General features: G+C 53.2%; 1 protein-coding gene across 1 annotated transcript in view; it reads left to right on the plus strand.

Moving 5' to 3' along the window:
* Window positions 1-9,497, plus strand: part of PTPRS (protein tyrosine phosphatase receptor type S) — a 66,400-nt gene extending 56,903 nt beyond the window's left edge. Inside the window, exons 23-34 of the mRNA XM_074351024.1 lie at window positions 508-605; window positions 681-804; window positions 1,396-1,571; window positions 1,652-1,771; window positions 3,396-3,550; window positions 3,643-3,928; window positions 4,130-4,308; window positions 4,966-5,092; window positions 5,186-5,311; window positions 7,229-7,383; window positions 7,559-7,694; window positions 8,237-9,497. Coding sequence (XP_074207125.1) covers window positions 508-605; window positions 681-804; window positions 1,396-1,571; window positions 1,652-1,771; window positions 3,396-3,550; window positions 3,643-3,928; window positions 4,130-4,308; window positions 4,966-5,092; window positions 5,186-5,311; window positions 7,229-7,383; window positions 7,559-7,694; window positions 8,237-8,305 — 1,751 coding nt within the window. The 3' untranslated portion in view covers window positions 8,306-9,497. The remainder of the gene's footprint in view (window positions 1-507; window positions 606-680; window positions 805-1,395; window positions 1,572-1,651; window positions 1,772-3,395; window positions 3,551-3,642; window positions 3,929-4,129; window positions 4,309-4,965; window positions 5,093-5,185; window positions 5,312-7,228; window positions 7,384-7,558; window positions 7,695-8,236) is intronic.
* The last annotated feature ends 5,777 nt before the right edge of the window (window positions 9,498-15,274 follow it).

The following is a 15,274-nucleotide window of genomic DNA, read 5'->3' on the forward strand; positions in this document are numbered from 1 at the left end:
GACAGATGGGGAAACCTCCAACCATCCAACACACACACACCCTGTGTCTCCCCTCCCAATCCTTCAGCCCCACCTAGCAGAGGACTTTTCAGTCCCTCTGGTCCCAGAGGGGTCGAAAGGAGTATCAGCCTCCTGCCCCCACCCCGGGAACATATTTCTGAAGGCCCAGCCAGCTGCATCTGCTTCTTCATTTCTGTGTCACCTGCCTGCTTCTTGCCACGAGGCACTAGGAGCTTGAAGTCCTGCAGGGCGACCCTTCCCCAGCCCCTGCGTCCCCAACTGGTGGAGGGGGACTAGGGAGGGGAAGCCCTGGGAGCAGGGCTCAGCCAGGGGCTGCAGCCCCTATGCTGCTCCTCCAGACCCACAGGCCTGGGGTCCCCGCCCCCTGCCACTCCCTCTAACCACAGCTCGTCCATCGCAGACTCACACTATAGAGCACCCCTCATCCCCTGGCCCCAGGGCTGGCCCCCGAGTGACCGGCCGCCGTCGGGTCTGCTCTGCCCGCAGGCATGCTCAGCCACCCACCCATCCCCATCGCGGACATGGCGGAGCACACGGAACGCCTCAAGGCCAACGACAGCCTCAAGCTCTCCCAGGAGTATGAGGTGAGCTGTTCCCCCCCACCCTCCTGAGCCTGCAGAAGCCCCACCTTGACACCCTCCACCTCCCTTTGCCCACAGTCCATCGACCCGGGCCAGCAGTTCACGTGGGAACACTCCAACCTGGAGGTGAACAAGCCCAAGAACCGCTATGCCAACGTCATCGCCTACGACCACTCTCGCGTCATCCTCCAGCCCATCGAAGGTAGCGCGCGGGGCCCAGCCTCCATCCCACTCTTCCTCATTCCACAGAGAGCTCGTAGACCCCAGGCCGCCTCTTGGCCACAGGGCGAGGCCAGAGTGTACTGGCTAGGGGGCTGGTGGGGAAACAGGCCTGATTCTGGTCACAGGCCTGGTCCAACTCCAGCCAGAAGCCACCAGGAATTTTTAGATACGTATTTAACTGATGGCCGCTGTCCATTCCATTTTTCTATCTGTTCCTGTACATCAGTGATTCTCAGAGTAATTCCACCACTTGGGACATTTGATAGTGTCTGATGACATTTTTATTGCTACAACTTGGAAGAAGGGGTGGAGTGTTCGTGAGAGGGTAGAGGCCAAGGATGCAGCTCAATACCCTACAGTGGACAGGATGGTCCCCACAGGTCACAGAATGCTCTGGCCCCCAGTGGCAATAGTGCTAAGGGGGAGAAACCATGAAGCATACGCTCCACGATACCCTTGGGGATAGATTGGAGCAGTCCAGGAGGGCTTCCAGGAAGTGGTGGGCCTGGTGGAACCAGCCCAGGAGGACAGAGTGCCCCCAGTGATCTCTGGCCTCTCACCCCGGCCGCAGGCATCGTGGGCAGCGATTACATCAACGCCAACTACGTGGATGGCTACCGGCGGCAGAACGCCTACATCGCCACGCAGGGGCCGCTGCCCGAGACCTTTGGTGACTTCTGGCGTATGGTGTGGGAGCAGCGCTCCGCTACCATTGTCATGATGACACGGCTAGAGGAGAAATCACGGGTGAGGCCTGGACCCTGTAGCCCCCAAGCCCCTGGCCAGCCCCGTGCCCACGCTCACTTCCGTTCTCTCACCCGGTCCAGATCAAATGTGATCAGTACTGGCCCAACAGGGGCACGGAGACTTACGGCTTCATCCAGGTCACGCTGCTGGACACCATCGAGCTGGCCACGTTCTGTGTGCGGACCTTCTCCCTGCACAAGGTAGGGCCCCAGGTGCGGACTGGGGGCTGCAGGAGGGGTGATGGGGGTGGAGGAGGAAGACGAGGACCCCAGCTTCTGCCCTGGGAGCTCCCCTTGAGTTAGAAGAAACCAAACACGTTGACCCAGGCTGACCACATTGTCCTGTGGCCCACGTCACGGAAGGGGACAGTGAGACTCGGATGGAACAGCTCTTGTCTCCAGACCAGCGGTAGGACAAACCAGCGGAGTCCAATTTAGCAATGAATCTGTTGTCCCTTTGCCACTAGTCACCCCCCAGGTCTTTGCCCTCTGGCCTCACCCAGCCTAGGCTTGTGACCTCAGCCATGCCCTCAAGTGGCCTCCAGCCTTGGACGGAAGACAGTGGGCAGTCGGGGCTGGGGCCGAGGGACTCTTCTGAGACGTATCTAACTGATGGCTGCTGTCCATAACACGGTGCCAGCGGTGGTTCTCAGTTGGGGCATTTGCCATCCAGGGGACGTCTGGCAATGTCGGGGTACTTTTTATTGTCATGATGGGGAGGGGAGGTGCTCCTGGCACCACCGTGTGCTCCTGACAGCCAGCCAGGTCCTGTCTCAACATTAAGCACACAGCTGGCTCGGGTGCCAGAAAACGGAGCAGATGGATAAGAGGGAGCAAGAGTTTTCAGTTCATTCACATACTAAGCGCACACTGTGTGTCAGACCCTGACACGGGTGCCAGGACACGGCAGGGACCAAGGCAGATAAAACGCCTCGCTCTTGTGAGGCTTATAGTCTTGTAACGGACAAGATGCGGTCAGTGCACGTGTGAAGTGACAGGAAACCTGATGCATAAAAGTAAAACAGAAGAGTAGGGTATGTAGTGGGGGACCTGGAGTTGGTGAGGATGGGAGCTATGAGGAGATCTGGGGGAGCAGCATTCCAGGCGGACGGCACAGCCTGTGCAAAGGCCCTGGGGCAAGACTGTACCTGGGGTGTTTTCGTAATAGTGAGGAGTCCTGTGTGGCTAGAGCTGAGTGAGAGAGAGCGTAGAAGGTGAGGGCAGGGAGGGGCAGGGGCAGATGGTGCAGGACCTTGCGGGCTGCAGGGGAGACTTGGGCTTTTACCCCAGGGAGGACTGTGGGCAGAGGAGGGGCAGGGCCTGGCTCCGGTGCTCACTGGTGCCCTCTGGGTGCTGTGAGGGGAATAGACTTTTGGGGGAGGAAGGGCGCCTGGGGACCAGGGTGGAGGTGGCTGCTCTGGTCTGGATGGGTGATGATGGGGCTGGACCCGGGTGGTCACCATCGAAGGAGTGAGAGAGAAATGGGCTTCGGATAGACTTTGAAGGCAGAGCTGAGGGTCCCTGTTGATGTGTTGGATGTAGGAGGGTGGGGGAGGGGAGTCAAGGTGACTCCTAAATTCTGGCAAGTGCCTGGAAGGACATAGCTGCCACCAGCTGAAATGGGTGCGACGGGTTCAGGAGAAAGTGGGGGCAGTGCCGGCTGCACGGAGTACGAGATGCCTCACAGGCAGAGACACCCCCATGTCCGGGGCAGCCAGACACCCGAGGCAGGCACCCACGGCCGTGTTGGTCTAGAGATTTGAACCTGGGCCCCCACACGTGGGCGGTGGGCTGCGGTGACAGGCAGTGTCCCTGTGGCCCCCAGAACGGCTCCAGCGAGAAACGTGAGGTCCGCCAGTTCCAGTTCACGGCGTGGCCGGACCACGGGGTGCCCGAGTACCCGACGCCATTCCTGGCTTTCCTGCGGAGAGTCAAGACCTGCAACCCGCCGGACGCCGGCCCCATCGTGGTCCACTGCAGGTACACCTGGCCCTGTCCTCCGCTCGCGACTCCTGCCTGCACCCCGCCTCTCCCGCCCGGGCGGCCCCTGACGGCCGGGCCTGCCTCCGCAGCGCTGGCGTGGGCCGCACGGGCTGCTTTATCGTCATCGACGCCATGCTGGAGCGCATCAAGCCCGAGAAGACGGTGGACGTGTACGGCCACGTGACGCTCATGCGGTCCCAGCGCAACTACATGGTGCAGACCGAGGACCAGTACAGCTTCATCCACGAGGCCCTGCTGGAGGCCGTGGGCTGCGGCAACACGGAGGTGCCTGCCCGCAGCCTCTACGCCTACATCCAGAAGCTGGCCCAGGTGGAGCCCGGCGAGCATGTCACCGGCATGGAGCTTGAGTTCAAGGTGGGACAGTGGAGGAGGGGGAGACTGCTGTGGGCGGGGCGGGGGACCAGAGGACGGGGCCTGGCATCCCCCTGCGTGCCACCCCATCATTAGTGCTCTGGAGGAACTCGCACAGCCCTCTCCAGCCCTGGGCAAAGCAGCCTACCCCCCATCCGCTGGAGGCTGTCCTGACGGCAGCCCCCTGCCCCCTCGACCCTACAGCGGCTGGCCAACTCCAAAGCCCACACGTCCCGCTTCATCAGTGCCAACCTGCCTTGTAACAAGTTCAAGAACCGCCTGGTAAACATCATGCCCTACGAGAGCACACGGGTCTGCCTGCAGCCCATCCGGGGCGTGGAGGGCTCCGACTACATCAACGCCAGCTTCATCGATGGTTACAGGTACCCTACCCCCGGCCGTTGCTGGGCCATGCTGGGGCCGCAGAAGGCCCCAGCCCTGCCCTCGGGGGGCCTCTAGTCTTGCGTGGGAGAGAGCTAGACAGACACTGCCAGCCCCACACCGCCCTGAGGTGGAAGGAGTCTCCGACGTGTGTTTAACCGATGGCTGCTGTCCGCAGCATGGCTCTACTGGCTCTTCTCCCTCAGAGGTTCTCAGCCTGGGGAACTCTGCCGCCCAGGGGACGTTTAGCAGAGTCTAAGGACATTTTTGATTGTCAAAATGGGAGGGAGGTGGGAAGGACCTGGGCTCTAGTGGGTCGAGGCCAGGGGAGCTGCTCAGCACTGTGCAGGGAGTGGTGCCCCATCACGTGGCATTCCCCAGCCCAGAATGTCCGTGGTGCTGAGGGGGAGAAACCCTGGCCAAGGGAGGGTGTTCCAGGACTAGGGTACCGCCCATGCGAACTATGGCAATTAGTTAATAGCTCTCGAGGGAGGTGGAGGAGGAAGGCGGGAGAGGTCAGCAGACGGACCCGCAGCTCCTTCAAGGAGTTGAAAAGTATCCTGAGGCTGAGGGTTTCTCCACGTGCGAAACGAGGTCATTTAGAGAGCTGAACAGGACAGGGAGGGGGTGACCCTGGATTCGCACACCCCGCCCTGCAGGCAGCAGAAGGCCTACATCGCCACGCAGGGGCCGCTGGCCGAAAGCACGGAGGACTTCTGGCGCATGCTGTGGGAGAACAACTCGACCATCGTGGTGATGCTGACCAAGCTGCGGGAGATGGGCCGGGTGAGCGGGGGGCAGCGGGGGGCCGCGGGGGGCAGGGTGGGGCGGGGGCCCGGCCCGGGATGGGGCTGACCACAGCTGCCATCCCCGCAACAGGAGAAGTGTCACCAGTACTGGCCGGCCGAGCGCTCCGCCCGCTACCAGTACTTCGTGGTGGATCCGATGGCGGAATACAATATGCCTCAGTACATCCTGCGCGAGTTTAAGGTCACAGACGCCCGGGTGAGTTTGGACCAAAACCCAGGCTGGACCCTACAGGCTACTCAACGTTCCCCTAGTGGTCTGGAGAGGGCTTCGCTAATTGAGGGTGGAAGCAAAGACCCAGGGGGAGGAGTAAGCATTGGGGTTTGGGTGCAAGACGAGTGAGTTGGCCAATCACGAGCCAACATCAGGTGGGCAGAAGCGAGGGCCATGTCCATGACCCCACAGCAACCCCGCTGGCGTGCGTGTAACACCGCTCACCAGGGAACGTGGCCCGAGGCGATCACGTAAGAGGGAACGAATGTGGGCATTCCCCTGGAAGCGACAACCCATGGGGGATACAGCCAGAGGGCTGAAAGCCTGGTGGAGGAGAGCTGGTGGAAACTGGAGCTGTAGATTGGAAAAGAGGGGTGAACGGTGAAGATTGGCTAGTAGGAATTGGCACCGCTGTGTCGGGCAAGATGCGAGTGAAGAGTGGACAGCGTTGGCTGGTGAAGGCTCAGTGGAGGGCGGTGGTGTTGGCTGATGGGAGGAGGGCAGGTACTGGATGGGAACAGGTGAAGACTAAAGGTGGCCTCGCTGGGTGACGGCGGTCAGAGTCAGCGATGGAGGAGAGGATTGGAGACTCACGGGTGAGTTGATGGGGAACGACAGTCAGGATGTCGCCCGTGGGTGGTAAAGCATCGCTGGTCATCCAGCTTGGATAGTGCAGGATGGCGCCATTGGACTGGTGGCATGTGGGATTAGAGAATCAGGGGAAGATGTTGGTGTTGGGTGGTAGAGGCTGTTAAACAAGGATGGCATTGGATGGGAGGAAGGTGGGATTGGATATGGGAATGCATGGATAACAGGATGGAGAATACCAGTAGAACAAGGTACTATGGGTTGGTAAAATGTGATGTGTTACCAGCAATGGATGGAGGAAGATGAGACTACAGAGAGCAGGTGTTTGGCCAGTGGCAGGTGGGGAAAATCAATGGGAAATGACTTTAAGTAGTAAAGAGTGATGACTAGTCAATGATCCATGGTAGTAGACAGTGCTGTTGATGGTACAAGATAGAGGAAGGTGGGATTGGAGAAAGGAAGTGTTAGATGGTGGAGGATGGAGGCCATCAGGGTAAGAGTGTAGCACTGGAAGTCACCATTTTGATGTAGAGAATGTGACTGGAAAGCGGTAAATGATGAATGAAGGAGGATGAAAATTGTCAGTAGAAGATGGTCCTTAGATGGAGAAGGGTGATGAATTACTAGAGATGAATGGTGGAAAATAATACCATTGGGTCATGATGAATGGAAGATGGCAGAGAGCAATGATGCTGGATGGCACTGCTGGGTAGTGGGAAGACGGGGTTGGAGAGAAGGATGGTTGAGTGGTGGGGATGGAGGAAGTCAGTGGAAGGTGGCATCATCAGATGGTCAAGGATTGTGTGTTACCAGAAGTGGATGGCAAAGGATAGGAGATAACAATGTTGGGTAGCACTTGGTAGAAGCTGATGAGATTCCAGTGTTGGCTGGTGGAAGATCGCGCCATTGGGTGGGCAATAAAAGATGGTCAGTAGTCAGTGGTGGAGGATGGAAGATGGCGGACAACAGTGGTGTTGGATGTTACTTCAGTCGTGGTGGATGGGACTGGAGATGTGGAGAGGGGAACAGATGGGTGGTGGGGGTGTGGACAGTGGCCATGTGAAATGGTGTCACTGTTCAGTGAAGTTAGAGGATGGTGAGGAGGATGGTCCTGGCATCCTTGGGTGGTGAAAGATAAGATTGGAACATCCCAATGAAAGATGGTGCTGGACAATGGGCTATCAGGGTAGATGGCGGAAAATGGGGCTGAGGCTGGGGAAGGATGGAGAAGGGACTGGAGCTTGGCTGGGGCGGGGAAACAACTGTGGCTGCCGCTGACCTCTGTAGCAAGACCAGGCTATCTCTCCTTCCCAGGATGGCCAGTCCCGGACCGTCCGGCAGTTCCAGTTCACGGACTGGCCGGAACAGGGCGTGCCAAAGTCGGGGGAGGGCTTCATCGACTTCATCGGTCAAGTGCACAAGACCAAGGAACAGTTCGGCCAGGATGGCCCCATCTCTGTCCACTGCAGGTGAGCTTCTCCACCAAGCCCCAGCCTATTGGTCGGCTGGGGAAACTGAGGCCTCACAAGGACGGTCTTGAGCCTCAGGGCAGTCCAGGTTGGACTCTTCATCCTTGAGGAATCGGGTGGTCAAGTCGGGTTCCCCTGAGAACCCTGCCCTGAACTGCCGCACTCACCCTGACAGTGCCGGCGTGGGCAGGACGGGCGTCTTCATCACGCTCAGCATCGTGCTGGAGCGGATGCGGTACGAAGGTGTGGTGGACATCTTCCAGACCGTGAAGATGCTGCGGACCCAGAGGCCGGCCATGGTGCAGACGGAGGTGAGGGCGGGACGGGAGGTGGAGCCCAGCCTCACGCTTCCGTCTCCTCCTCTGTGAGATGGGCTCACGCTCTGGGTCCCTGTGGGCGGAAGGGGGTTGAGACACAAGAGTAAGCTGAAGTGCAGAGCTGAGAAGCATCCCTCGGAGTGGGCAGAGGTGGTCTGTCCTGGCCGCTGAGTCACAGCAAGTTCAAGCTCGGCCAGGACCCCAACACAGGCCACAGATCCTGAGGGAGGCCGAGAGTGGGGAGGGACTTCGTCATCATATTCACATTGGGCATTTCAACAAAATCCTCCTAACCCTCCCATTTCTGGGGAGACACAGCTGGAGTCGCAGCCTCGTCGCCCCCAGGGGGATGTGGCAGGTGGCGGCCAACTGGCCACGTCCTAGAAGATGAGCAGGACCTGTGGGAGATGAGGAGGTGGAGAGTCTAGCATAGGCACAGGGTCAAGGAGCGAGGCTCTCCCAGGGCGACCGGGAGCCCTGGGGGGCCTCGGAGCCGGAGAGGCACTGACGGAGCCCCCGCCTCCCCCACCCCCCAGGACGAGTACCAGTTCTGCTACCAGGCGGCGCTGGAGTACCTCGGGAGCTTTGACCACTATGCAACCTAGAGCCAGGTCGGCCCGGCCCGACCCCGCCGGCCGGTGCCTCCCGTGCCGGGGGCGCCCCGAGGCCTGGGCCCCGGCCGCCGCGCTTCTGCTCGGTCTCCGGGGCGACGCGGCCCCTCGAGCCCCCGCGCGGCCCCAGCGACCTCCCTGGAGCGGCCGCCGCCTTCGATACTTGGCACATTCCTCATTTCCTTCCGATTCCAAAAAAAAACCGCGATTCCGGGGTGGGGGGAGGGGGGCGGTGAGCAAACAGGGGTTCTCCCCAGACCCCGCGGGGGGCGGGGGCCGCGGCCTGGGCCCTCGTCCTCCCCCCGCCGGGGCGCCCGCCTGCCCTGTGGCCTGGGGGCGCCGGGCCGGGGGCACGATTCAGCGTTCTTTCAAACTCAGTGTAACTGTATTCAGTGACATTTCCTTTTTTTTAAATAGTGTATTTTTTTTCATTTTTTTTAAAAGAAGACACAAACAGGAAAAAAAAAAAAAAAAAAAAAGACAGTCAACAAATTTAAAAAGAAAAACGGCGTATTCCTATTCTGTCCGCAGTCTATTTTTTCACCGTAGAAGACGTTCGTGTGGCGGCTGTGTCTGCAGGCGCGTGCGGCTCAGCCTGCCCCGTGGCTTGCTTTTTTTTTTCTTTTTCTTACCGTCTGAAGGTGTGCCTCGCTCAAGAATAGGACCTTTTGCTCCTAGTTTCCTTTCTTCTTTTTTTTTTTTTAATGCTTTTTTTGTTTGTTTTTGCTTTGAAATTCAATTCTCAGACATATCAAGGACCGTTCTGAGGGTGGGGCAGTGGGGGGACTTGGGCCCACCAGCGTCGGGTTCGAGCCCACCGGGGTGGGCACTGCCCCAGAGGAGATGGCAGTGACCCCCCCCCCCCACAGCCTGAGCCCCCTGTCTCCCACCCCGAGGAGGAGGACCGAACAAAATGGGAGGCTCCCACTTCTTCGGGGAGAGAGAGGCCGTGTGCTGCCCCGGATCAGGGACCCTTCCCCCCCCCGGGACTACGGGGCAGTTTGGGGGCAGAAACAGAAAGATGAAATCTCCCACCCCCACCCCTGAGCAAGCAAGTTTTCCTCTTTGTACAAGAGCAGACCTGCCGCTGCTTTCAACACTGTTTATTCAAATGGAAGCAGCTGGGTGGTTTCCCACCTCTGTGTATGTAGATATATCGACTTTGTATTAAAGGAAGGTCGTCTGACCCCGGCCGGTGGTGGAGTCTTTGTCATGACCCTGTCTATCCTGTCTCATCCAGGGGGCAGGCAGAGGCCTGGAGAGCTGATATATTCTCATTCCATTGTGTAAACAGTCTAATGAGGCGTGGGGCCCAGAGAGGTGGTGTTGCTTGTGCAAAGTCACACAGCATCTAAGGGGTCATGTGGGATTTGAACCCAGAACCCAAGCTCTGGCCCTGCAGGGGCTGCCTCATTGGTAATAGTTATTCCTGTTGATAATCATGATCACCAATGAGCATCAACCACGGGCCAGCGCTGTGAGATGGGAATCAACCCAATAGATAGATGAGGAAACTGAGGCTCAGAGAGGGGTGGGCACCAACCCAAAGTCACATAATGGTTTGAAGTGGAGCTCGGATTCATATCCCAGCCAGGCTTATCCACAGCCCCCAGGACAGCCAGTGATGGAGTGGAGTCCATGGAGGGAAGCCTTGAGTTGGGAGCACTATTCCTCCCCATGTTCTAGGCCACCCAATGAGTGGGCCCTACTCTGAGCCAGAGTCAGACCCTGGGGGATGGAGGGTGAGCCATTCTGTGTCTACACCCTTGCTGGGTCCCTTCCCTCTCTGACCCAGAGACAGGATGAAAGATTCCCCCTATTCTCACAGAGATGCTCCAGGGGTGAGAAGAGGGTCTCAGGGCAGGAGTCCAGCCTGGGAAAGAGTGGGCGCAACCCTTTTAGAAATTACAGGATCCTTCAGGCAGTAAGTAAGTGAATAAAGTGATTACCACCATTAATAAGCTTAGTCAAACAGATTTATCAAGCTGCATATCCCCCAGTGCCAGAATTCTCACACACATATGGACCATTTGTAAAACCAGCAGTAGAAAGCTTAATAAATGACAAGAAACAAGACAGTAAATAAGGTAACCTGACCTTGGCCCCAGGAGTAGACTCTGTAACAGCCTCCCCTGAAAAGGCCTACAATGAGAAATCTTTGAATACAATCCTAAATAAGGCATGAGTTAAAGAAGGAATCAACACAGAAATTACAGTTTTTGAAACTGGACAATTCAAACAGTACATTACGTTATGAAACCTATGGAATGCAGCCAAAGGGGTGCCCAGAGGAAAACTTATAGCCTTGAACACATCAGCGAGAAAACCAATTCTGAAAATAAGTCAACTTTAAAATACTCTGCAAAGTACAAATCATGTAGAGACACACTCTGACCCTAACAACATCACTTTAACATATTTAAAGCTAAAATACCACGAGGAGAAACAGAGTGACAGTGATGCTGGAGACCGAGACTCCAGGAGGAAAAGACCAAGCTTTCAATTCAAATAGCTCGAACAGACTAAATCCAAACAGGGAAAGATGCAAGTGGGGTAACTCTAACTGTACATTTTTGAGGTGGTTCTTTTGCATTAACAAAATCAGACACTGTCTTTGAAAACACCAGAGTAGATAAATCTTAGGCAAGGACAGTCAAGAAGAGAGAGCGCACCCAAATCCAGGAAAGGGGCGGGGGGGGGGGCACATTAACTACAGATGGAGGCTCTTTTTCAAAGTGTGAGATGAGTCCTGGGGGAGACAAGCAGGAAAGAGCCTAGAGAGGGAGGGGTAGTGGGGGGGGGGTAGCCAAGCTGGCACGGAAGAGGAATCCCTCACCCTTCCCCTCTGAGACAGTGGGAAGAGCAGGCAGAGAAAAGAGAAGCAGGAAGCAGTGGCACGGAAAGGACTACATTCATTAGCTCCTGAGTTCTGAGTTCAAGAAGTAGTAGGGGAGGCAATCCTCTTCCTAGTCACAGATTGTGGGGGAGAAAGGACCAAAAAATCAGACTCTAACCCCTAGTCCTACCTAAATTATCCAAGACTATCAACAGGCTACTCTGCCCCCTGAACTCCTACTCAATCCTCAAAGCCCAGTCCTAAAAGCTCCTCTAAGAAGGTGTCTCTTATTTCCCTTCTCTGTTCACCGAAACCCATTGAGGCTAAGGTGCCTGAAAAAGATCTACCTTGCTGTTCTTCCTGGAAACCAGAGGATCTTCAGGGAAAGTTAACAGTTGTGTGACCCTCAGCTCTGTGGTTCAGCCCTTGCGATGCTCATGGCTATGGTTGTGGGTAGGTGGTGGCAGATAGGGATCTATCTGAAGACTTCCTGGAAGAGGGGTCCCTAAGGAATTGCCTCACCCCATAGACGTGAGCACCAAGACTTCGGCATCTCCAGTTGCCTTGGTCCTGCCACAGGATTTCATAACCTCCATCCCCATTTCCTGAGCACTTACTGTATGGTTGGCTTGCACAATCTCATTTAATCCTTCTGATGATGCACCAATGGAAAGATGAGAAGACTGAGGCTCAAACAGTTCAGGTTTCTTACCCAAGATCACACAGATGGTAAGTACTGGAAGCTGGACGTGGGTCCAAATCTGCCCAGTTCCCACCGCTCCTGCGACAGTGAGGGAGTTGAAGGCATCTGTGCGCTCCTCCTGCCCACACTCCGCATCAGTCCCACGCTGGGAGAGCCCCAGGGCAGAGCCCCACCTCCCACCACCAAGGGCCTGTCAGGGGCCAGGGCGTTCTACTGCTCTGCAAAGTGCAGATCCCCTAAGGACACACTCTGACCCTAACAACATCACTTTAAATTGTTTAAAGCTAAAATATCCATGAGGAGAAACAGAACTACAGTGATGCTGGAGACTGAAACTAACTCAGGAATGAAACGACTAAACTGACAAAATAATAAGGATCTTGAGATAAATAATGCAATAACAGACTTGAGCAAATGTATGTGTGCAGAACTTTGCACCAAACACAGAGAACATACATTCTGTCCAAACACTTAGAGCCTGTCGCCAAAAATAACCATGAATTAGACCATAAGGAAAAGCTTAGCATTCACAGTCGCTAGCCACAATGCAATAAAAACGATAAATCAGTGATGGCACGTAGCTCCTCAAATTCACACGGTGGAAGTGTTAAATAATGAGCAAAAGAGTACGTAAATTACAAAATATTTAGAACTGAATGATAAGACCACTGCAAACGAAAGCCTCTGGGATGTAACCAAAAATGTACTCAGGGGTAAATTTAAAATGGTGAGTGCATTTATGGGGGCAGTAAGATCACTGAATATAAGCATATATATAAAGCATATATATAAAATAAGCAGCCAAAGCAGTACCCAGGGAAATCTGTAGCATTAAGTGAATTTATAAGGAAAATGACTGAAAATAAAGCAGTTAAGCTTTCGAGTCAAACATCCACAAAAGGAATAAATAAACCCAAGGAAAGTCAAGGGAAAACATTATTAAGATGCTGAGAATTTAATGAACTGGGAAACTACAGCTAGATCTTGGGAAACACCCATGAAAGATGCAAGTCTCTGGCAAGAAGACAGAAGGCACAAATAAACATTAGGGACAACAGAGGAGCCAATAACTCACAAAGGAGATACTTTAAAGGATGAACATAGACTACATATTTACAACTTTCACTGCTAAATGTTTAAGATGATAAAAATAGGGGGAAAAATCAGAAAATATATCAAAACCAACCAAAGCATTTAAAAAAGTGAATTATCTTCGAAAACATTGAAATGATGGTCAAAGGTCTCTTCCCCCAAACAAGGCAGCTTCCCAGATGGTTTTTCAGGTGAGTTCTGCTAGATCTTCAAGAAAGAGATGACTTGCATCCTTTATAAACTATGTCAGCTTACAAAAGGGGGAGAAAGAGGGCGTACTCAAACTATACAAAGATAACCCAAGGGGAAAAAACAAACACATCCCATTATGTGCCTAGATTCAAAAAGGCCAAGAGAATATCAGGAATGCAAATCCAGCATCTCCTTAAAAGAACAGGATGTTATGACTCAGTGGGGAAGGAGCTGTGGAATGCAAAGACGGTTTCCTGTTAGAAAATCTACTCAAAGTGAGAATGAGTTGCTACCTTGGAGAGCAACCTGACGGCTGTAGCTAGGAAGGTGAAGATACACACACACTTTGACTCAGTAATTCCACTCCTACACACCTTACCTGTCGTGGGCAGGTGTGCCCAAGGGGGCATGTACAGGTGTGTCCACAGTGGGATTATTTGCTTAAACAAAAATGTACAATAGCTTTTTATTATAGACCAAAAAATAAATTTAAAGCCTAGAAACAGTATTTTATTAAAAAATGGAACCAACTTAAATGGCCACCAGCAGGAGGATTCTGTGTGGTCATATAACAAAGTAGTGCCCAGCAGTGAACACGAAGCCACTGGAACTCTGCACTGAAATATAAATGGACCTCAAGGGCACTGAGCAAAACAAGCAGGCCCGAGGAAGAAAAGTTAGTGCAAGTGCTTTATAGAACATTTTAAAGACACATAAAGCAAATATGTATTAGTTAAGGATAAATACATAAGTGGCAAATATATAAAAACTCATATAGATGACAATACTCCGGATTTAATGCACTCCCTATCAAAATCCCAAGTATCTTTTTTTTTTTTTTCAGAAATGGCAAAGCTAATTCTCATACTCATATGGAATTGCAGAGGAATCTGAGTCGTCAAAACAATCTTGAAAATGGACAAAAAAGTTGGAAGACTCACACTTCCCAATTTCAAACCTTACTACAAAGCTACGGTGATCAAAACACTGTGATAACAGCGTAAGAGCAGACACATAGGTCAACGGAACAGAAATGAGAATCCAGAAATACACCCACACATCTATGGCTTTTGACAAGGGTGCCAAGACCAGTCATCCAACGAAGGAAGAACAATCTCTTCAACAAAGGGTGCTGGGACAACGGGATGGCTACATGCGAAAGAATGAAACTGAACCCCCATCTCACACCACATATGAAAATTAACTCAAAATGGATCAAAGACAATCATAAGAGCTAATGCTATAAAACTCTTAACAAAAACTCATCTATAAGCCAACTCAGAGTAACCGTTCCCTCTGGGCAGGAGTGAGGGGAATGCATTCACCACAGGGTATACAGGGACATTCAACTCACGTGTGTGTTTTGTTTTACCTTTTGACTTGGGTGTTAAGGTTATGGTGTCCATTATATCATTATGTCACTTCTGTATAAATGAAATAATAAAGTCGATCCACAGAAAAAGGACGAAATATCACCCCAAAGCATTTGATTAAAAAAAAAGAACCGTTCCATAATTTGGAAAAATTAACTTGACAATGCTGAAAACTTACAGTGGAAGTTGGCAAAAAAAATTTTTTCAGTTTTGCAGATCAGAAGGTCTTTGTTGCAACCATTCAGCTGGGCTTCTATGGCACACGAGCAGACAGAGACAAAACAAATGGGCATGGCTGTGTTCCAGTAAAACTTTACTTACAAAAACAGGTAGTGAACCGGATTTGGCCATAGTTAGCCAGTCTCTGATCTAGAAACATATCCACTGAATTCAGAACTGAGGCAAGGAAAGTCCATTATCATAACAACCATTTCATGTGATACTAGGGCCCCCAGCCAACGCAGCAAGACAAGAAATGAGGTGCAAGTGTGGCAGGAAGAAAAGACAGTTTTCATTATTACAAGAGAGGTGATTGCCTACTAGACAGCTTGAAAGAATCATCTTAAATTGTGCCATAAGTAATAAGAAAATCCAACAAAATCCCAGTTACAAAGCCGCCATAAACGTCACTGGCCTATTTCTGAAGTGGGTGCAGCCCAACTGAAAACATTTTCAGCCACAAGTAGTTCTGATCCAATTTCTTACCAACTGCTTAACACTCTCGTATTTAAACCGTTGTGACCATATACTCACAGGCCAGAAGAGGT

Source organism: Camelus bactrianus, chromosome 22, assembly GCF_048773025.1.
Source record: "Camelus bactrianus isolate YW-2024 breed Bactrian camel chromosome 22, ASM4877302v1, whole genome shotgun sequence".
Classification (NCBI taxonomy): Eukaryota; Metazoa; Chordata; class Mammalia; order Artiodactyla; family Camelidae; genus Camelus; species Camelus bactrianus.